Source organism: Peromyscus leucopus, chromosome 14 (assembly GCF_004664715.2).
Source record: "Peromyscus leucopus breed LL Stock chromosome 14, UCI_PerLeu_2.1, whole genome shotgun sequence".
Taxonomy (NCBI): domain Eukaryota; kingdom Metazoa; phylum Chordata; class Mammalia; order Rodentia; family Cricetidae; genus Peromyscus; species Peromyscus leucopus.
Window position 1 is genome coordinate 37129104 of NC_051075.1, and position 22654 is coordinate 37151757.

Sequence of the window (22654 nt, forward strand, 5' to 3'; positions counted from 1 at the left end):
TTCACCCTAAGATTATAGGAGTGTGGGAGAGCCACTGACAGACAGCTCCAGTCTTTTGATATGAAATCTGCTCCTCTAATGAAGAAGGAATGCCTATTTGGAGAGTCAATTAAAACTAATTAGAAGTTTTAAGTACTTCTAGGCACTTCAGCTAGAAAATGAAGTTCAAGGTGAAGGAACTTCATTTTCAGAACTGCACTAACGAGAACCAATTTAGACTCTTAAAGGTCTCTCTTCCTTGTACAGACGGGATCGACAGCAGAAACAAACGACTTATGAGTCACGATGTGTGCGGCTTCATGAATGACAGAGTTGAACAGAATGGACAGAAAGCTACACCAAATACAACTTCCGAGGAAAACCATCCCATTTAGCTTCTGTCACGTGCTCTTCAGCAAGGAACTCCTGACGGGCGGGCTTGTTCTGAAAATCAAACTTAGTTCAATTTTAAAATCCGAGGGTGACTGCAATTAAAAATCCGTACTTTTACAGCCGCCTTGGTAGAAGCTGTTTAAAGACGAAGACTCGTAATGCCACCTACAGGGGACCTTTAGAACCACAGCCCTGGTTCTCTGTCCCATCCTCGGAATTAATATCCCCAAATCTCACTCATCGGGACATTTAACCAGAAAGCTCGAGGAGAGGGTGACAAAGAAATAAAAAAAAGATCCACCACCGTTTTGGATTATTACTTCTTAAAGTAACTGAAGCCAACCTAATCTCACCATCTACAGTCCACAGACACACAGCAATGCATGGGAGCAGAAGACGCAGCTATGCAGACACAAAGGCCCCTCGAGTTCTTCGCAGAACATGGGGGAGACTCAGGCTATTGGTGATGAAGTCTGAAGTTTGCCTCTTTGAACTGTAGAATCCCTTCTTTTCGTGCCCTCTCTGCTCAGATTTCTCTGTATTTTCACACTTTGACAGTGATCGCAGTTTCTAAAGTTGTTCATAAGGTTTTTAGATTCAGCTCTCACTGTGTGCAGGACAGGCCATTTCATCTCTAAATGTTCTTCTCCCTCCGCTCTGCCCTCCCTCTTGGGAAGCAGACACACGCTTCTTTACGGTCATGGTTCTCAGTGTAGGATCAACATTAAAGCTACCTGGAGTCTTTCAACACTAACATCACGCCTCTTGTTTAATTGGGCTTGGATGAAGCTTGGGCAGAGCATAGCTTCGGCTTCTGTTTGCTTCCACTTTCCCAGGTGACCTCACCGTGTAGGATGGTTTACGAAACACTGCCCCAAAGCAGGGCCGCAACCCTTCCCGGCTGACTTCCACCTGCTTTCTGGAAGTGCTTTCTGGGCCCCACTGTGCGCAGCAGCAGGGCCTACTTGTTCAAGAGGATCCTGATTCATCTCTGGCAGTTTCCTTAGACATTAGCTATGGTGTGGACAGCTGGGACGTTCTGGCTCATGCCCAGCCATCGGCATCCTCATCTGTCTGTTGCACCTGCTATTTATCTTTGAGATGTGGTCTTGTTACTATGTGGCCCGGAATGACCTTGAACCTCTGGTCCTATGGCCTCCACCTTCCAGGTGCTGGGGTTCCAGATGTGTTCTGGGCAGCTCGCTCTCTCTGGACATACACATTGCTGCTAAGCCTTCCAGCCCCCAACTGATCACAGATCACTTCCCAGGCTGGTAGGGCCCATCTACCCCCTGCCTCTGTGCTCACAGCAGTCCAGTTCGGCCCCAAGCTCTGGTCTAAAACAGTCAGATCACTCTCCCAGGTCAACACGAGCCTGAGCAGAGACGCTGGTCTCCCTTCGCCTTCAGCAAATCCCAGTTACCTCCCACGCCCTTCTTCTGGTGGTTCCCAAGTACAGGGCCCTGTTCCACTAACAGGCCCCAATGTGCCAAATACTGAACTCTTCCAAAACTGGGGTTCCCCCAGGCTTCTCTGTGTGGAACGCAGTTGGTGCCCGTGTTCTCTGGAGGGGCACCCCTCGGTGAAGTCCTGCACTAGAGCTCAGTGTTGGCCTCATTCCAGAACAGGGAATTTTAAGATCCCCTTTCATTCTGCTACCAATTACTTAAGTCCAGTTGCTCCCTCCAGTCAGGTCCCCAGAGGCAGTGACTGCGGACAGGTTAGGGAGTGGGTCTAGCGAGCAGGGAGGGCAGGGGAGCAGGATGTGACTTCTAGAAACCAGCACTAAGCTGTTCTCTGGGCTAAGCCAGCTGGACTGCATGTGTAGAGTTCCAAGGAGGGAGGAATAGAAAGCGGAGCTGGGTGGGGAGGCTGTGGGAATCTGAGGGCGTCTAAGGTCAGTGTTGGCTTAGGAGCTCCGCGCTGTGGAGCAAGCTGCCAAGTGTAAGCTATTACCTCCCAAGCGTCACACCTTTAGCCTCTACTAACCGCCTGGGGCAGACTGCCTCAAGAGGTGGCACACACCAACACAGTACTTTGAAAATGTGACAGCAGGCGAGCTTTAAACACCTAAGAAAGCTCCCACATAAAGCACTCACTGTTCTGAACTCTGACTCTAGTCTCAAAGTCTCTACATGGAGCCGCTACTGCTTTCTGGAAGCTTCCAAATGTTCATCTCTTCAAAGTCACTTTGCAAGCATTCAGAGTCACAAGGTTTCAGAAACATGTTTATTTCAACACGTGAAACGCGCCATCTCGAACCATGACTGTGAATCCCAGAATTCCATCTGGTTACTACTTTTTTTGGAAGTGGTGGTGGTGTTCAAGTCACTGACAGACTTGTCACTGGTGGTGACAAGTCACCTGCTTGATTACTGGAACAAAAACTGGAGACAACGTAGTAAAAAGCATGTGATAAATGTGCACTGAACTAATTTTTAGTTACTTAAAAAAAAAAAAAAAACCCAGTTTCGTGTAAATGTGATGTCTTAATATTGGTATTTTAAAATCAGATTTTCTTGGATGGCATTCTCGAGAAAACTGCTGTGTGTAAGCACAGACATCTGTAACTGGCTTTCTTTTCTCATGCTATCCTTTGGAGATAGCATCTGTCTTAGTGACCCACTGGAGGACCCCTAACTCTTGAAATCACTCACTACCTGTAATGGAGGAAACAAAAACTCTGACCAGTAAAGACGCAAGGTAATATTTTCGGTTTCTTTTAAAAGAACACATAAGCATTAAATGTATCAGGAAAAAGAAAAAACACTATTACACAACTATGTAAAAGTATGACTGTCTTTGAAATTTACCTGAAAGACAAATTAAAATTTACTGCTTCTAAGTTAAACATAATCATACAGTAAGAGATAACTATGATTGCTAATTGGGCCGACTTATCTCTACTTTTGTTTTTTCCTTCTCTCTTGAGACTGGGTCTCATTACGCCTGGAACTGGTTCTGTAGACCAGGCTGGTCTGGAACTTAGAAACACGCCTGCTTCTGCCTCCCCAGTGCTGGGATCAAAGGCGTGCGCCACCATGACCAGCCCTCAAAACATTACTATATAGTAACAGATAGATATCATTGGAAATCGAATCAACTTATCTCTAGTTTCTCGAAAATGTACTGAGTCAACCATGCTGCTGTAGAACTGAGGCTAACCTCAAATTTATTTTTATGTGAGTGATCCCAGTGTTTCTTTAAGCAGACCTTGGTGCTGAGCTAAGTTAACCCAAGTTGGACCGCAGGTCCGCTGCAGGCAGGTGTTTCACACCGGGGGCGGTCCGTGGTGGTCGTCATCCATGGACAGGTCTCTAAGGACATGCTGGAGAAACTGTAACGCACTCTCCCATGCTGTATGCACATGCTCCATTCACAGCTGCACCTTACCCAGGATGTCAGGAGCGTGGGTAAGATGGAAGGGGGATTCATGATGGCAGTTTCTATAAGGAAAGGGGGGGGGGAGGTTAGACATTAATTTCACATCATCAACTTATTTATTAGGTGTTTTATACTATGTGATACACCCAGTAGTGGCTAAATGCAATTCAAGTGACCAGCCGTGTGCAATGTTTAGAGGTGGTTCTTAGCTGGCATCTAAAGCAATCAAGGAGAAAACAGATGTATGAATATCATCAAAAACCTCTGTGCTGCAAAAACCACACCACCAAAACATTCAGACACCCACAGAATAGGAGAAATCTGCAGTCACACATCTGGTATCAAGAGGCAAAGGAGTCTTAGAATATTAAAGGCAACTCCATTTGAGACTGGGAAAACATGTCTCTAGTGCTATATAAGATACTGAGTATCATTAACCATTAAGAAAAAGAGAGTCAAAACTGCAATGAGATCCCACTCCACATCTGCTCCAATAGCTCCAGTCAGGACAGATGGACGGAAGACGTGTTGGTGAGGATATGGCAGTGAGGTAGCCCGGCACACCAACGGTGGGAATGTCGACAGTTACAGCCGCTCTGGAAAGTTTGGTCACTCTTCACCATACCTGTGCAGCCTCTAGACTCAGACAGACCCAGGACTTGGAAAAATGTGCACACACAAGAATGGTCACAGCAAGCCAGGAGGCGGTGGTGGCGGCGGCAGCGGCGGCGCACGCCTGTAATCCCAGCACTCGGGAGGCAGAGGCAGGTGGATCTCTGTGAGTTCGAGGCCAGCCTGGTCTACAGAGCGAGTTCCAGGACAGGCTCCAAAGCTACAGAGAAACCCTGTCTCGGGAACCCCCCCCCCGCACCCTCCCCCCAAAAAAGAATGTTCACAGCAGCATTATTCCTTACGGGTAAGAGGCAAATGGGAGAAATGTTATCAGCTGATGAATGAATGAGTGGATAAGATGACCAGAACCACACACAAGGATGTGAATCACACAGAAAGGAGTATAAGGTGAAGCAGGGTACACGGAGGAACCCCGAAAACACTTGGCTGAACGAAAGGAGAGACCGGAAAGGACACACAGTGAGATTATCCTGTAAAGCACACACAGAATGAGCAGTATGCAGTGAAGACTAGCGGCATTTCTTTTCTGGGTGAGGAGAACACTTAAAATTACAAAGTAGTGCTTTATACAACTCTGAATATACTAAGTCACCAAGATGTATGCTTTGAAAAGGGTAAATTTTATGAAATGAGAATTATATCAATTTGAAAAGGAAATAGGTCTTTGCAAAATCAAAACAACCCTTTATATTTAGAAACATAAAAAATATTTATGCCTCAAAAAAAAAATCTTTTAAAACAGTACAGTGTCTCTAGCAAACACTGCAATTCCTTAAGGCACAAAGTGTATTTTCTTTGCCCCCCCCCCTTTTAAGCACACTCCACATGGACACCAACCAACCTGAATTATAGTCCTCTTACCCTCCTTTCCTTAGACTGAATTTTAACACCACTTCTGGTCCCTAAAACTCTATGTCTAGAATCCTTATAGACAGCAGAGAGAAAAGGAAGCTACAGAGAGCCAATCACTTGACTGAGGTCATGTCTAATGCCGTCATTTGGAAAATGCCATCCCCCAAGGCCTGTGTGTCAAGGGCTTGGTCCCTCACATGAGGCCCTTGGAGAAATGATAAGAAGTGAAGTATAACGCCAGGTCTTCTGGGCATGCCCCTGAGGACAAGCTTTGGACCCTGCTCCTCTCTCTCTTTTCATCCTCGGCCAGAGGTGAACAGGTCTCTTTGGTCACGCTCTCGCCATCACCAGCAGCTTGCTCACAGGCCCAACAGATAAGGCCAATCAAATCCAGGACTGAAATGGGTCGAGATAAACATTTCTGGATTTCATTATCTTAAAGTAACTGCGGATGGACGCTCAGTTCCACAGCCGTTTAATTTACAGCTGAGAAGGGCTTTAAGAGGGCCCAGCAGACTGGGGGTTTAGCTCAGTGGCAGACGCTTGCCTGTCAGGTGCAAGGGCGCCTTCCCCTGCAGGGCAGAAACAAAGCCGGCCTTACACAGTTTTTGAGATAGGGTCCCATTATGTAGCCCAGCCTGGCCTCCAACTGCATACATAGCCTTCTACTTGAGCTCTGGTTGTGACCAAGAACCCAAGGCACGACAGGTGACGGAAATCTTGAGTGCCAGGGTCTGCGGCCACTCATCATCACTGCTATTTCACTACGTAGAGGTGAACTGGACAGCACCTTAGCCCACAGACAAGGACCAGCTGGCGAGATCTCTGAGTGTGAAGAACTGTGAATGCACCTACTGATTTTTTCCTTCTGATGTATATAATATGAATGTCCTCACTTCGGTATTCTTCATCGTGTTTCTCCAAGGGAATTTCCTCAAAGTCAAAGTCTAGTTGGAGGAGCTGTAAATTTCAAGGACATATACGTTACACTCAGTCACTTGGACAGACTTACGGTGATGAAGTCAGGATGACGGTCACTTCTGGAGAATGGCTGACTGGGAAGGGCAACATGGGAGCCTTCTCAAGTCTTGAAATGTCCTGTATCTTTATGTTGGAGCAGTTATTTGGATGAAAATGCATAAGCTGAGAACTTGATGTTCGTGCATTAGACATGTTTTAACTAAATACAAATTATTTTAACTATACATAATTTCAAAAGTTCAGTAACATGTTCTCACATTCATGAAAAACATGGAACTCATTTTAGCATATGTTATGTGAGGGCGTCATAAGCCAAAGGAGTCCTTTCAGCAGGCCAAATTTCAGGATAATACAGATACCTTCAAAATGAGCCATTTTTTAATGGGTTGAATTTGTGCCCAAAAAGGGTCTAGGTCACTGCTTGGGGGAGAGTGAAGAACAGATATGGGCAAGATAGGCACCCCTTTTACAATCTTAAAAACAAATAAACAACAGCAAAACCCTAAAAATCACTAACTAGGTAAAATGTGTAATAAAAACATATGGGAAAACACAGAAGTAAAATTCACCACCTGCACATTTCTATCATAAGACATCACTGATAAGCTTCCAGAGCCAGTCTTGTGTTGAACAGTGTTGAAAACTGTCTCAGAAAAGACACGCTTGTCATGACCAGCCCCTGACCCTGTTCTGTCGAACTCAGGACAGGGAAGGTCAGAGAACTGTGGGCTCTGTGCAGAGGGCTGTGGAGGATCCTCTCCTTGAGTTCTTATCAAGAGAAAGTTTTCCCAAGTGAAATTGCCAGAGCAACCACTGACAGCTACAAAGATGGACCTAACCCAATACTCACCTCAAAATATTTTTTCTCAATTTCTGGATTTTTCCCCATTGTACGCTGTTCATAACAACATATAATACAAGTTTCAGATCCACTGAGATCTTTTAATGTTTTCAGCAATGGTTCCAAGGACTATTAAAAAAAAAAAAAAAGTACAATTTTTCAGTTTATTGCTTCAAGAATTTCCTATTATACAAAGGGGGTCAGGAGGTGAAGAGGTCAACTGCCCTATAAGCAAACCATTCTGAATCAACACAACAAAGCCATGTTCTGTAACTAGACTGGTAAACAACCGCTGACTGATCAATAATTATTCTGAATCAATTATTCTGATTTCTATCCCAACCCCCAATCTAAAAAAAAAAAAAAAAAAAAAAGAATCTCAAGGATTAGATCTTGTTGTTTTCACAGAAAAACACGCAGAATTAACTTTGTCTCTGTTTCGAACAAGGGTGTATTATACAGACTAGGCTAGCACTGAACTTGCAGCGACCCCTCTATTTCAGCCTCCCAAGTGCTGGGATTACAGGAGTTGTACCACCATGCCCAGCTAGATTCAAATCTCAAGTCTCCTTTCATTTAGCCTAAGTTAATGTGGTATTTAAACAATCAACAATATATCCTACAAAAGTAAGCCTGACCCTAATGGTCTAAGATTTATTTTTATTATTTTAACTATGTAAATGTGTGTTTCTGTGTATGGGCAGGTGCACAAGTGTTAGTGCCTGTAGAAGCCAGAGGAACTGGATCCCTCTGGAGCTGGAGTTACAGGGGCGCTATGAGCCGACTGACATGGGTGCTGGGAATTGAACCAGGGTCCTCTGGAAGAACAGTATGTGCTCTTAACTGCTGAGCCATCTCTTCAGCCTCCTGACCTTAATTTGAACATCAACTGGTTCAATAGTCATTAACTTAAATACTGCCCACCACTGTATAAAATGGTATGTAAAGAAAAAAAAATCATTCCACAAGTGTAATAAATCTTGCCACTAATTTTTTTTTCAGGGGTGGGGGGGGCGCAGAGGGAGTTCACTCTGTGGCCTAGGCTGGCCTGGCACTCCTGGCCATCATCTTGCCTGGGCCTCCCATGTTCTGGGATGCCACGTGTGAGCCACCCTGTCTGACTTGCATCTTAGTTTTCAATGTCATGGTTAACAGTCGGTGGGAGAGAAAAGAAACGGAGGGAAGGATTGATTGATTTTAATTTTTCATAATATATCCAAATGGGGAAATCCTTTTAAAATTTTACAAAAAGCCTCCGGTGGAATGCATTTAAGTTTTCTCAGCCACTATTCACAGGCCTGTATGCTTCTCCTGAATTGTATATACGAGGTGACTCTGTCTTCTCTTTCCTGCCTCATCATCTAAACCACAAATATCCCACACCCAGCGATGCCACAACGTGAAGGAATGTGGGCTTAGGGGCACACGAAGTAGCCAGCTCACTGGACACTCACCTCCTCATAGTATATGCAGTCAGCCATTAATATGTAGTCTGGTGAAGTCACGTCTTCTAATTCTTCCCCCCTTAAAAATATCAAACGGATGTCTTCAACCGATGCTTTTAACCATTTAAATGCATTTCAGCAACGAGAAGCAGAGAGTTTCCCTCACATTAAACTATGGCGTTGAGCAAAATGCAACCTAAAGCAACCGAAAGCGGTTATGTTGAAACAAGCTGAAAGGCCATACAAACCATTTCAGTACCTTGGCTTGAACAGACCCAGTCACGAGATGCTGGTTCATGCTGATGTTCATTTTCAGCAGGTCTTGCAGCTCCTCCAGATCAGTGACTACAACATCTGCCCTGCAAGACAACCTCGATTGAGGCACGGGCGCACGCAGGGCTGCACGCCGCGGACCCGATGCGGAGCACCCCGCAGCTTCCCGCCGGGTCAGAGCCCTTACCCGAGGGTGGCGGCCATCAGCCCCACGGCCCCGGTGCCCGAACCCAGCTCCAGCACCGAGCGGCGGCTCAGCGCGTGGGCCCCGCCGCCGGAGAACGCCGGCGTCTCCAGGTACTTGGAGAGGACGATGGCGGCGTCCCACACCACGCAGCCCACGCCCCCGGAGCCGTACTGCTGCAGCCGAAGCACCGTCCCGTCCCGCTTCTCCAGAACCCGCACAAAGCTCCACAGCGGGTCCTCCGCCGCCGGCTCCCGGGCGGCCGCCATGGCTGCCGCCGCCGCAGGCTGCGGCGCGTGATGACGTCACGCCCGCGCCGCCCAGCGGCCGAGCGGCTGCCCACGGCGCGTGCGTGCGTGCGTGCGTGCGTGAGTCTCAAAGCCCGGAAGGCAGCAGGAGCCCGCAAGAGCTACCTGGGCGAGGCCGGGCTGGCTGCCACTGGCTACTGCTCTTTGGGAAGCAAAGCCAGTGAAAGAGCTCTTTCTTGGCTGGAGAATGGCTCACACAGAGCTGTTGGCTACAGGTCTAGGCAGCTTCCCAGGTCCTATCAAAAATGGTTATGTTCAAGAAGTCTCCTACTGTGCATCTACTTTTTTCCAATGAGTGCATAAAAAAAGATTGGCTGGGAACTTGCTACTTGCTTTCAGTGGTAAAGAAAAGTGAATCCTCTAATATTACGTGCCCTGGGGCCAAAAGATGGCCAGCAAGACCAAGGGCCTGAGTTCCAGGACTCCCATAGTAAAGGAGAAAACTGCCTCCTGCAGGTTTGGCCTGACTTTCACACTGGATCTGTGGTATGCATACTATACAAATACTCACACAAATGTGATAAAGAGGCTGATGAGAGATAAATAGATGATAGATACAGATAGATGATAGATAATAGATATAGACAGATGATATAGATTAGATAGATAGATAGATAGATAGATAGATAGATAGATAGATAGATAGAGGCTTCTAGATTTTCTCCTTTCAGCTTTGTGGGTTTTGTTTTGTTTTTGCATGGTCTCCTGCATCCCAAGTAGGCTTCAAACTCATTATGTAGCTGAGTCTGGCCTTGAACTCCAGATCCTTCAGTCTCAATCTCTCAAATGCTGGGATCACAGGCGTGCACCACTGTACTCAGCTTCCTTTTGTTCTTTGTGATGAAAAACAATATTGCAAATCTTTTAAAAATGAAGACTGAGGTGATTTATTAATCTTGTTAGAACTCTGATACAAAGCACAGTAAAAGGCCACAGACCAGCAGAGAACACCGTGGCTTTGGGCTGCTTTACAATTGCTGCTGCACGATCAGCACCACACTCTGATCACTTTGAACGAGGGTGTCCAAATGACAAAAGCTTTATCCTGTCGGATTACAAATTTTAATAAAGCTTTAAGTATTTTGTTTAAATATTACCAATCTGGAAAAACTTTTAAAAAATTTCAATTAACATGAGATTAAAGAAAGTTAATAAGTTTTGAAGTGAAGGCAGTTGGTTCCTACACCATAAGAAACATTTGTTCTTGACTTACAAATTAGTAAAATAGCAGATTGTATTATAGGCCCCAAGTCACTTAAATTTATATAGGTTATTAGCATCTTTAAATATATACAATATAAATAAACTGTACATACATGGCATATTAACTTTGTTTTCCCAAACAAGAGGCAAATCATTAGCTAAAGACAGCATACACTGCAGAACTAAAGGAGCATCTTAATGAGATACATGCCCCTTTTCATCTATAATCAGGTTATATAGAATCGTTTATAATTTTAACAAAATAATAAACACAGTGCATTCTATTATTTCCATTCTATTTTCTGTTTTTGTCTTCAGCAGCAAATACTGGCATTTAAGACATGGCATCAAAGGTTTAAGAACAGGAGGTGTTATTCCCTAGCTGTAAAAACCAAACACAGTTAAAACCTAGAAGAGGGTCAGAGAGGGTTGACGACCCAGTAACATCACAGTTCATCCTGTATCTGTGAATTCATCGCCTTAAGAAGGCGTCTATTACTCAGCCTGGAGCACTTCCTTGAGAACTATCCTTTCAGTGCAGTCGGTATCATCCACAGCCACAGTTTAGCAGGGTCTGCAGTGCAAACAGGAGTTCGTTATACTGGCCTTTGGGCAGCACTGAGGAGCTGAGACAAGGCAAGGCTACTCCTCACCTGAGGGTTACGGTGAAGGGCTTTTGCATTTTAAGTTTTAGAATTCTTTTCTTGGTTTTGTTTTTTTGAGAGAGGGTTTCTCTGTGTAGCCATGGCTGTCCTGGTACTCGATCTATAGACCGAGCTGGCCTCAAACTCAGAAATCCATCTGCCTCTGCTTCCCGAGTGCTGGGACTAAAGGTGTGGGCCACCATGCCCGGCAATTTTTCTCATTCTTAAAAGCTTATTTGATCAGTAGCATTTTTGTAAGAGCATTATTTGTAAAAAGTACTAAAATACTATGCCTCTTTGAATAAATTAAAAATCTTTACAAATACTATTCCAGTGTCAATGACTACACATGGCTAAGGTCATTGAGGAGTTTCTGCATTTTCGAGCAAAGGCAGTCTGTACAAGGGCGGGTGTGAGAGCTCCCGTTTGTATGTCTTTGGTGGCAGTTTGGGTAGGTGAGGGCTTGAATTCTGCCTTGGTGGAACAGGAGGAGCTGGAGGATGAGCAAGGTTGTTGTGACTGGAACTGAGCAAATGGCTTCTTCGTGGCACTCGTGGAGAAGGTGTGCCGGGAGGAGTGCTGGGTGAATTTGGACACGTCCTAACGTCTCTGAACCAGTCTGGGTCTCTGTGAGGGTGGCCCAGTGGAGGTGGCTGCAGATTAAACGGACAGTTTATAAAGTGTTCCGGAGGCCGAAGAGGAACCGGTGGGGGGGTATCAGGAAGAGGCTCTCTTGGTGGTGGTGGAGGTGGACTGTGCACAGGCCCATCAAATGCACCGGTGGGGACAGGAACTCTTGGCTTTACCTTTGGAGGAGGAGGCTGTCTTGGTGGAATAGCAGGAGGGTCGTCATCAGATTTCATAGTTCCCTAAACAAAACAAAAGGGGCATGTCTAGCTCTCGAAAAATGTGTAAGCTAATTTTAAAAGACTGCAAAATTCTTCTGCGTCAAATTAAATCTAGAGGTCCAAATCAAATGAATGTGGTTAATATCAGGTTCCTGACTCAGTTACTTCCAGCTTAATTCGGGGCTCAGTTTAACACTTGAATGGTTTCACTGAAATCTAAAAACATAGAGTCCCATATCATCTTGCTTTGTTTCCAACATTTCAGAAATTTATAAAGCTTATTTATGGCGATAGGCCAATGAAAAGAAGAGTTTTACAGGAATCAAAGAACATGGTATCAACAGTACTTACTACCCAACTCTACTCACTGAACATCTACTTCCATTTTCCTCCATGGTACTTGAATCAGTGGGTCTCCGAGGAGATCCAGGCCAGCAGCGACAGTCCCATTAGGGGATGCTTGGCATAGCCAAGTGCCAGGCCCAACTGCTGCCCTACAACCTGGGGCTCAACAACCTACTTGTATAGTTTTCCAGATGATTCTGACATGCCCTTACCTTCCAAATAGGAATTCCAAACTCTCCCCCACCCCGAATCTGTACAAGAAAGACAATGTACTTCTGATTATCTGAATTTTCCCACTTTTTAAAGTTTTTAAAAATCTATCAAACAACTACTTAAAGTATCTTTCAGATATGACAATCTAAATGTTGAAAATCTGTAGAGTATGGTTAAATTATGATTGACACACTCTAAAAATACTCTAAAGACAAGTATGATTTTGGAGATTCACAAGTCGACCCAGGTCGGATGACTACCTTGGAGTTTGAAGTATCAGGATCAACTTTTTTCCGAGGAGGAAGCGGAGGGGGAATCTGCGGCTCTTCACTCAGTTTGTGTAAACTTCCACATGAGCTGAAGAAAGTCTCTGGGGGAAGAGGAGACGGGTTCACATTCACAGGACAGCTACAGGACGGAGCTGCACCACAACCCTTGGTCCTTCCGCTCCCCTTTAGTCAACGGGTTGTTCTCACACAGCTGTTAGTTTGCTATCTATCTGCTCCACCGACATTCTAAGCGCAGAGGACACCATGTGCGTGTGTTTATGACCCTAGCATCTACCATGGCGACTGGCATGTGGTAGCTGTAATACTTAGATGAAGGCACATTATTAAAATTAATAATGAAATTCTGAACTGGCCTTGGTGCAGGCCTGTAATCACAGCTACTTGAGATAGTAAGGAAGCAGGGTCATGAAGTTTAAGGCCAGCCTGGGCAACTCAGTGACTGTCTTAAAATAAAAAGTGTATAAAAGAAAAAAAAAAGTTGAGGCTATAGCTCAGTGATGGAAAGCTTGCCTAGCATGCATGAGGCCTTAGGTTTGATGGTCAGCACTTTAAAAACAAAACAGAAACCCTCCTCCTAAAGCCTTTTAAAAATCCAAAACAAAAGCCATGTGGTGGTGGTACATGCCCTTAATTCCAGCACTCGGGAGGCAGAGGCAGGCGGATCTCTGTGAGTTCAAGACCAGCCTGGTCTACAGAGTGAGATCCAGGACAGCCAGGGTTACACAGAGAAACCCTGTCTCGAAAACCTGACCAAAACAACAACAAAACAAAAAAACAACCTGAAAATGTGTGTTGTATACATGTTCAGAGGAAGACCTTTCTAAACAGAAACTCTATTTCCAATATAAAATAAATCTAGTTATTATGCATAAGTAAGCAATCCCAAATTAAAATTTGTAATATAAATACTACTAATAGACTCCACTTTATTTCAACCAACCACAGTAAGCAGATGTGCACATCTGATGAATTATTTAGAAAAGCATAATGAATAAACACCAATGTAGCAATGCCAAAGCATTAGGACAGTTAAAAATGAGTAAGATGCAAGAGAAACGTATTTGCTATTACTCTTCAATTTAGAAAGCTATGGGGCTTTTACTGGGTTTTGTCTGTTTGTTTTGTGGGGCCTTTACAATGAGAGGCAAGCACTGTAATACTGAAGGGACATTCCTAGTCCTAAAGATAGGCATTTACGATTCTTTAAAAAAGGAAACTTTCTTCTTCACCACCACATGCAGCAAGTTCTTTGTGCATTTGACTTGGGGTCTTTTCCCCAGAAAGTCGGCTTGCTCTGGGAATGATAGGCAGAGCTAGGACCAGCGCTCTAAGTCTGTAACTAATACACAGAGTAAGGACATATCCCCCACAGAGCAAAAGAAACCTAAACAAAGTTCAACAAAGCCAAGAAAAATGTGGAGCTAACTGAAGTTTCAATTAGTGATGGAGTCTATAATATACATACTGTCTCAAAGACACCAAGGATACCACGAAAACAGTTAAAGAGAAAAAAACTTAGAGATTCAGGTAAGTTTCCTACGTGGCCTGACTTCATGGAAAACTGTGAGGAAAGGACATGGGAGGATGTAAGCGACGGTGGTGTAAGAACGGCACAAAGCAGGAGCGAGCCAATGCTTAGCTCCAGGAAACAGCGTACCACAAAGGAAGGCAGTGTAATCAGCATCGACACTTGACTCAGCGAAGACGCAAACAGCACACAGGCAAGGAGAGCGTGCTGCTCCCATCGTCTACAAGTGAGGACCCAGGAGAGAGGACAGCAGAGAAGCGTCCTTTAGGAACACACACGTGCCATCGGAGGACAAGAACAGAGGGGGACACGAGGCTGGGGACTGCTGCTGAGGTCATTTTAGGTGCCTGGTGGCACTGTCTGCCTCTGACACTCTTCTCATATATCATTTTGAATAATGTTCAAAAACATATGGAGCAAAACACTTAAGAGACTACACATCCTCTTCTTATCCCATAGGGCGCCTGCAGATGTCTAAATCATATACACTTCACTATGCTACCTGCAGAGTTCTTCCAGATGGAGAGAATTCTTCCCAAAGTTGGGACCCTTTTCAGGGGATCTGTTTAAACAATGGATACAGAAATGTACAGCGTTGGGGCTTGGGAGATGCACAGTTGAGAAGGAGCTGGCTGCCCAGGCATGAGGACCCAGCTTGATCTCAACCCATGCCGAAACAGACACAGCCCCGATCCACCTACACACACAACTTCAACACTGCACTCCGCCCCGATCCACCCACACACACAACTTCAACACTGCACTTCAGTTCTAATACACCTACACACACAACTTCAACACTGCACTCCAGCCCCGATCCACCTACACACACAACTTCAACACTGCACTCCAGCCCCGATCCACCTACACACACAACTTCAACACTGCACTCCAGCCCCGATCCACCTACACACACAACTTCAACACTGCACTCCCCCCCTCCCCACAACAAAGATGGAGAGGAAAGACAGGAGGAGGGAAGAGAGAGAGAAAAGTGGGGTGGGAGCTTGGCATAGGAGCATGCACGTGTAACCCCAGAACTGAGAAGACAGGTGAATGCCTGCAGTTCCCTGGCTAGCAAGTCCAGTCTCATCAGTGAGCTCCAAGCCAGTGAGAGGGCTGCCTCAAAAAGCAAGGTGAACAGCTCCCAGAGAATGACATCTGAGGTTGACCTCTGACCTCTACATCCATGTGTTCAAACGTGTGCACAGACACAAGTACCCACACAAACATGCCTCCACACATTACTACACAAAATTTTTAAAAAGGGAATTAACATTTAGGTAATAAATTATAAAATATGAATAGTAGACTAGTTTTTTACTTAAAATAATGCTTTCATTAAATAAGATGTGAAGAAATAAGTGATCAAAGAAAGGCTAGTTAGGGAATCTGGTAAAAATGTAGTACAGTTGTCCCTTGGTGTCCAGCACCTGGTTCCATGGATTCCATGGATACAAGCGTCCGTGATGCTTTAGTCTTAAATGAGATGGCAGAGTGTCTGTACACAGCCTACACCTTTAAATCGTCACAGTAGTTACTTCTCTAGTCACCACACTGTAACCCTGATGTAAACCGCTGCTTAGGGAAGGAGGCCAATGGCGGAGGCCTCTGCATGTTCGAGCTTGGGTGCAGCTACTGTTGGGTAAGCACAGTGTCAATCTGTGGATGGCTGAACGCAGCTGGGTAACCTACAGACACCAAGAACTGACTAGCTAGCTTTCCTCCGGGGAAATGAATCAGCAGTGGTAAGAAGTCAGGCAACTGAGAGGGACTCACTCTCTATCTCAGGCCAAGAAATACACGAGGAGCTCTCTGTAGTTACTTAATTTGAGCCCTACGAAGGCTGAAGATGAGGAGGAGATTTTTAAGTTACACAGGTAAACATGATTAAAACAGAAATTAATGAAATTGAACAGCACAAAGTTGTACGTAATTCAGACCGTTTATAAAATTTTCTTTTGGTCTGTAGTTGCCTGGCATCTGTGGAGCCGAGGGGGTGGGTGGGGTGGAGGCGAGGGAAGAATTAAAGGAAAACCTTTCTTTCATTCGTTCTTCAAAGGTCGCTAACTCCCCAGGTATGGAAGCACACCTTCAGCCCACCCGATTATGATCTTTGCGGTCATTCCACTGTAACCAGCAAGTCTCACTTACTTGACTGGGGCAGGAGCACTGGCGCAAAGATGGTGTTGCTGCCTAGGAGAAAGAGCAACTTCATTTCAATAGAAAGCTAACACGGATCACCTTGTTTAGATACTTTCACTTTAAAAATGCACGAGTGTGCGCCTTTAATCCCAGCACTGGGGAGACAGAAGCAGGTGGATATCACACAGTGAGTATGAGGTCAGCCTGGTCTACACAGTGAGTATGGACAGCTAGGGTTATGTAGAGAGACCCTGTCTCGACACCACCACTCCCCCCAAAAGTGAAATGCACTACACAATCCCACAACACTCTAGCACCATCTTCTGACGTGCTGGTCCTAACATGAACTCAATGCTCACTGTGCCTAGAGTGATGCTCCTTCTGTAGACTAAGTGGATTCTTCTCTATCATAATCCCTTTTCATTTCTTTTATAGAATTTGTCACTGTTTTATTATCCATTACTCCAAAAGTAATAAAAATCTTTGTTATCTAATAAACTAGAACATACACTCACACACTGCATTAAGTGATGCTTTGCTCCTTATATTAAGCTCTATTTTCACACTGAGACGTCACTTTCCATACCAACACAGTATCTTAATTTTGTTTCCTGTTGCTGTGATAAAGCACCTTGACAAAAGCCACTCGGATGAGAAAGGGCTTATTTTAGCTCACAGTTCCAGGTTCCAGTCCATAATCAAGAACAAAGAGCAGTGATTATATGCACGCTCGTGTTCAACTCACTTTCTTTTTTTTCTAAGAGAAAGTATAGCCCAATGTAGCCCTGGCAGGCTTGAAACTTGTTATGTAGGCCAGGCTGGCCTTAAACTTAGAGATCCACCTGCCTCTGCCTCCTGAGCACTAGACTAAAGGCATACATCAAGACGGCTCACAGCCACTCTTACGTAGTTCAGGATCCCTGCTTAAGGAATGGTGCCAGCTCAATTTATGTCATCAAGAGAGATCCCCACAGACTTGCTCACAGGCCAGCCTAACCTAGACACTCCCATAGGAAGCCTCTTTCCAGGTGACTCTAGATCATGTCAAGTTGACAATTAAAACTAACCAGCACACAGTAACACCGAGAGGGTTCTACAGCTCTCCCAACTGGAAAGAAGAAACGACTGACTTAAGACACCAAGTCGTCTTCTTACCGAGAGGTTTGTGTTAGATACTCACCACAGGAACTGTTGAGATCCACATCTAGAAACACGCTGTGGTCGGAGGAGGCAGACACAGGGGGAGTGGACGGCGTGTTTGGAGAGGTGGGCGCTGACACTGTTGATTCGAGCTCAGTCTCGGTAATCCTACTAAAGCTTATCTTGTACGGCTCTCTCTCCAAAGGTGTGGGGTGACCTCGCAATGTTCCTGAGGTGGAGCCGTGCCGGCCTGTGTTAGGCCTTATTCCAGGAGACTTTAAGGAAAAGGTTGATTTCCTAGGCTAGGAAAAGTAAATAGGTATGGTTAAAATAGCACTAACTTGTATGAAATTTGTTTATAACTTACAGCTATCTTATTTTTAAGCACACTTTTAAAGGGTATGATAAAAACCACAATCTTCAAGGGCAGCCTGGGGCATTTTTATAGTAATTTCAGACTTGATTAGATTGTTTATCATGGGCTCCATAAGTAAATCTTTTTTTGTTTGTTTTTTTGTTTTTCGAGATAGGGTTCTCTGTGTAGCTTTGCGCCTTTCCTGGAACTCACTTGGTAGCCCAGGCTGGCCTTGAATTCACAGAGATCCGCCTGCCTAAATTCTTGAAAATTGTTTAAACAACTGTGTAAACAACTTTTTTGCTCCTAAATATTTGATCCTAAATTTCTCTTTCACACCAACACCATCTATATGTTAATTTTACAAACATTTACTGGGGAACATAATTTATGTGACATAATATGCTATATGTGCCTCGTTTTTTAAATTGTATGTGAATGGGTGTTTTGCCTGCATGTATGTATGTGTAACGTGCACATGCCTGGTGCCTGTGGAGGTATGTATGTGTAACATGCACATGCCTGGTGCCTGTGGAGGCCAGAAGAAGGCATCAGATCCTCTGGAACTGAAGTTATAGGCAGCTGTGAGCTGCCATGTGGGTGCTGGGAATTGAATCCAGGTCCTCTGCATGAGCAAACAGTGATGTTAACCACTGAGCCATCTCTCCAGCCCCGGTGTGCTTCATGTTCCTTCTGACCTAAGGAGCTAATGAACAACCCCTGTCAGGACGCTTTAACTTCAGAACAATGAACTATCATTGTTCCCACTCTAAACCTCGACAGCAGTGACCTAATGAAAAGACAGAATTCTGAGTCAGAAAAACTGAGTCAAAACTCAGCTGGGTCAACTACCTAGCCATGTGGTCCTAAGAAGGCTATTTTACCTTGCTGAGCCTCAGTTTTTTAAAAATTCATTTTTTATTACATTTAATTGTGCATGCGTGTGTGCATGCGTGCGTGCGTGCGTGCGTGCGTGTGTGCGTGCGTGCGTGCTCAGGTGCCTGTGGAGACTATAGGTGTTGCACATGCAACAGGGGCAGGAAAGTCTAAAGAGCTCCAAGGCCGCCCCGAGTCCCTAGCTGAGGCCTGCATCCACAGAGGACAGAGGCATCACCTTCCCAGTGCTTGGTCACTGACTTTGACTGAGAACCTTCTGGGGACTCAATAGATCAAAGAGGCTCTGGGCACATGGCTGAGAAAGAACTTGGTCTTCTTACACTAAGGGAATCCAACAAGGCTTTACAGCAGTTTTTCTCAACCTATAGGTCATGACCCCTTTGGGGGGTCAAACAACCCTTTCACAGAGGTCACTTAAGACCATCAGAAAATAGAGATGTTTACACTATGATTCATAACAGTAGCAAAATTACAGTTATGAAGTAGCAATGAGAACAATTTGATGGCTGGGGTCTCCAGCATCAGGAAGGCTGAGAACCACTGTTGAATTGTTTTTATTTCCTTCCACACCTTGTTAAGGTTAGTTTTCCTCTCTTGCTGTTGCCCCTGCAAATCTCCAGAGTAACTGTGAATGGCAGCAGCAGATTCTAGTAAGATAAAATGCTCCACTGTGACCACAGGACTCTAAGGGCAGGAGCCACAGTCATGCTAGAGGTACCATGATACATCCACTTACTCCTTCCCTGGCCTGCCTCCCTCCCTCCCTCCCTCCCTCCCTCCCTCCCTCCCTCCATTCTTTCCTTCTTTCCTTCCTTCCCTCCTTTCTTTCTTTTTTTCTGAACAGCATTTCTCTGTGTAGTCTTGGTGCCTGTCCTGGAACTCGCTCTGTAGACCAGGCTGGCCTTGAACTCACAGAGATCTGCCTGGCTCTGCCTCCCGAGGGCTGGGATTAAAGGTGTGCGCCACCACCACCCAGCTCAGCTACCTACTTTTGGGCCTCACTTTCTTGTAACTTTGCTCTTAAATCAGGAGGTAAAAAAATGGACAGATAAATAAAGGATATTAAAATGAAGGATACTTTACATGCATGTGGACCTAGTTTTTACATCCAATACTATTTTTAAAAAATCCAGTTCCTACCAAAAGGGTCTCCTGTGTGGGAGGCAAGTGCTCATGTCTGAGTCCCACCCACCTTGTATACATAATTTTAGAAACAGAGTAGTGCTGTAGAGTAAAACTACAAACCAGCCATTGATTACATAACAATTTTGAGAACAGGTTGTTAAACACTGAAAATATTATTTTTAAAAATAGAAAAGTTTCCCATAATTATAATGAACTTACAAATCGAGGTGGTTGTTTGCAGTTTCGGGGTTCAATTTCTAGCGATTTGTTGAACAAATAATCTGTAAACTCCTTTTCCGATAGAATCCCCATGGGGTTAAGGTTTTCAAAGAATCTCTAGAATTAAACACAGAAATATGTGTTCATACCTTTGGTCTTCCTACAGTAAGATCCTGCTAACATTAGCACTAAAACAAGTGAAGACATCACAGTACTTGGTAGTCACAGAGATTGTTCATTCTACTCTCTACTTACAACCAAGACTACATACAATTCTGAGGAGGTTCCATTCTAGCCACAGTCTCAGCTCAGTCTTTAGCATCATCACTTGTCTCTTACATTCCCCCTCACTATGATAGCAAAGCCACCACCATTCGTCTCCCAACAGAATTCACAATGGAGAGTATGATGAAAACCACAGCGGGATGTTGATAAGCAGGGAAAAATGTGGAGATAACTGGACTAAGGTATATTCAAAAGTAAATTAAAAGATAATTACAGCTTTAAACTTTTCTGTGTTACCCTGTAAGGCCAAACCACTGTGTTTATCCAAAAATATTGACTACAAATATATATTCTAAACTTAAATTTAAGTTTCTAAGTAGAAAATTGAGATGAGTTAGTAAAATGCCAAAAAACTACATACATGTGCGCGTGCGCACATATGAGTGTGGGTGTGTGTGGGTGTGTGTGGGTGTGTGTGGGTGCGTGTGGGTCCCCTGGAGCTGGAGTTGCAGGAAGATGTCAGCTGCTTGATGTGGGAGCTGGGGACTGAACTCTGGTCCTCTGAAAGTACAGTACATGCTCTTAAATGCTGAGTCATCTCTTTAGTTCTGCATCTTAGTTTTTCAACTATGAAATGATGAAATGATCTGAGTTACAGTTGGGCTTGGGATGTAGCTCACATGGGAAAGCCAGCAAAAAGGAAAGAGTTACTTCACTAACCAGAGACTTCCCTGCTTCTGGTTTAGTACTGGAGTATCTAGTGACTTGCCTTTACCATCTGTGGGACTACAGTAATCATCTAACAGATGTTCCAGGACTGATTTCACTAATCTCCATACAGTCATTCAAACAGGTATTTTCTAATTCATTGTTATGCTAATAACTATAAACTCTTTGTGCACAAATTTTTCACTACATTTTTCCTATGCTTTCTTTAAAAAAAAAAAAATAAGCACTACAATTTAATTACTGGATTTAGCTTAACTTAATTTTTTTTGAGACAGAGTCTCAAAATAAAATCCCAGGCTGCTTTGAACTTGTGATCCTCCTGCCTCAGCATCACAAGTGTTGGAATCACAGGCATGTATCACTATGCCCAGCTGGCTAGCTTTATTGAATTTTACATGGTTAGGAGCACATGTAACAACCGACACTGGGTTTTAACTTTAGCAGTAGGTAAAATGCCTTAAATTTTCTATATAAAATCCTTCCCGTTCTTCAGGCATTCTACAAATGTCAGAAACATTATTGCTTTAACATATATTCCTTCTTGAATTCAAGTTGGCTAAATTAAGATGCCATCAGGCAACAGTAATTGCATCCTCTATAAAGCTGTAACAGATGTACTCTTGATTTTCCCAACCTTTGCTTTATTTTTCAGTATTATTTAAATTGGTTAACTGTGGCTTGAAAAGTGAATGCCTAACTTACTTATTTATTTAGACACAGGGACTTACGTTGCCTAGGCTGCCTCTATCTATCAGGAGATGGTCCTGAACTCCTAATCCTCCGGCTACTACCTCTCAAGTAAATTTAAATTTAAGTTTTAAATTTACTTTGACTCCATTCTAAGGAAGGCAGATTTTCTCTGAATGATGGTAAGAAGTCTAGAGAAAATCAAAGAAACATCCTAGCCGATGTTTCTGAGCCATGAATGACAAACATGTATTTCAAGTGTACTCAACTACAGTACAACATAATTTCTATGGGAAATGCATTGCAGACTGGAATCTAGGCTTCAAAGAAGCTCTGCATTTTCTTAGTTGTCTGCTTCAGTCTAAAGCTTGGTACAGCCGTCAATGTGAGGAGTGACTGATAGTTACAATGTGACTAGTGATTGATAGTTACAATGTAGCTACTGACTAATAGGCACAACATGACTAGCGACTGATAGTTACAATGTGGCTAGCGACTGATAGTTAGTTACAATGTAGCTATTGACTGATGTACAAAGTGACTAGTGACTGATAGGTACAACCCGCTCTCAACCTCAAGCAAGTACAATACCATAAAACTCATCTACACAAACATGGTATTTTAATTTACTCTCATTTAGAATTCATCCCATATTTTGTGGTATTATATAATCCATATTAAATATTATTACTCAAAATCAAACACTGACAGAATATAAAAATCAAACAAAAAACCCAACCACCTGTGATGCGTATATACCTACTAGTCTCCAACTCCTTCCCAGTGAG

The 22654-nt window shown here is 44.1% G+C and overlaps 2 protein-coding genes across 8 annotated transcripts in view; both read right to left on the reverse strand.

Moving 5' to 3' along the window:
- Window positions 1-2587: 2587 nt before the first annotated feature.
- Window positions 2588-9264, reverse strand: Vcpkmt (valosin containing protein lysine methyltransferase). Of its 3 annotated transcripts, XM_028858766.2 has the most exons (6): window positions 8969-9264; window positions 8757-8867; window positions 8518-8587; window positions 7073-7192; window positions 6097-6201; window positions 2588-3818 (listed from the first exon to the last, which is right to left on the reverse strand). In XM_028858766.2, the coding sequence occupies exons 1-6, from the start codon at window positions 9232-9234 to the stop codon at window positions 3804-3806; spliced, it is 687 nt and encodes a 228-aa protein (XP_028714599.1). In that variant the 5' UTR covers window positions 9235-9264; the 3' UTR covers window positions 2588-3803. The 3 variants fall into 3 exon arrangements, with proteins under 3 accessions (XP_028714599.1, XP_037066478.1, XP_028714608.1); XM_037210583.1 differs by lacking the exon at window positions 8518-8587 and having other exon boundaries at window positions 8768-8867; XM_028858775.2 differs by lacking the exon at window positions 6097-6201.
- Window positions 9265-10135: 871 nt separating this feature from the next.
- Sos2 (SOS Ras/Rho guanine nucleotide exchange factor 2) overlaps window positions 10136-22654 on the reverse strand; it is a 98089-nt gene continuing 85570 nt past the window's right edge. For 4 of the 5 annotated variants that reach the window (XM_037210584.1, XM_037210585.1, XM_028858738.2 and 1 more), the window contains 5 exons: window positions 20226-20342; window positions 17670-17931; window positions 16499-16540; window positions 12787-12896; window positions 11273-11989 (listed from right to left, as the gene is read on the reverse strand). In XM_037210584.1, coding sequence (XP_037066479.1) covers window positions 11480-11989; window positions 12787-12896; window positions 16499-16540; window positions 17670-17931; window positions 20226-20342 — 1041 coding nt within the window. In that variant the 3' untranslated portion in view covers window positions 11273-11479. Of the gene's footprint in view, window positions 11990-12786; window positions 12897-16498; window positions 16541-17669; window positions 17932-20225; window positions 20343-22654 lie in introns of all 5 variants that reach the window. The other variant, XM_028858745.2, reaches the window with a different exon arrangement.

Excerpts from the sequence above, each read along its gene's own strand:
- Vcpkmt (XM_028858766.2), bottom strand. The coding sequence starts at position 9,234 with ATGGCGGCCGCCCGGGAGCCGGCGGCGGAGGACCCGCTGTGGAGCTTT. Across the intron at positions 8,868-8,968 it reads CTGATGGCCGCCACCCTCGG|GGCAGATGTTGTAGTCACTG; the intron begins GTAAGGGCTCTG and ends GTTGTCTTGCAG. Across the intron at positions 8,588-8,756 it reads CAAGCCAAGGTACTGAAATG|GGGGGAAGAATTAGAAGACG; the intron begins GTTTGTATGGCC and ends GATATTTTTAAG.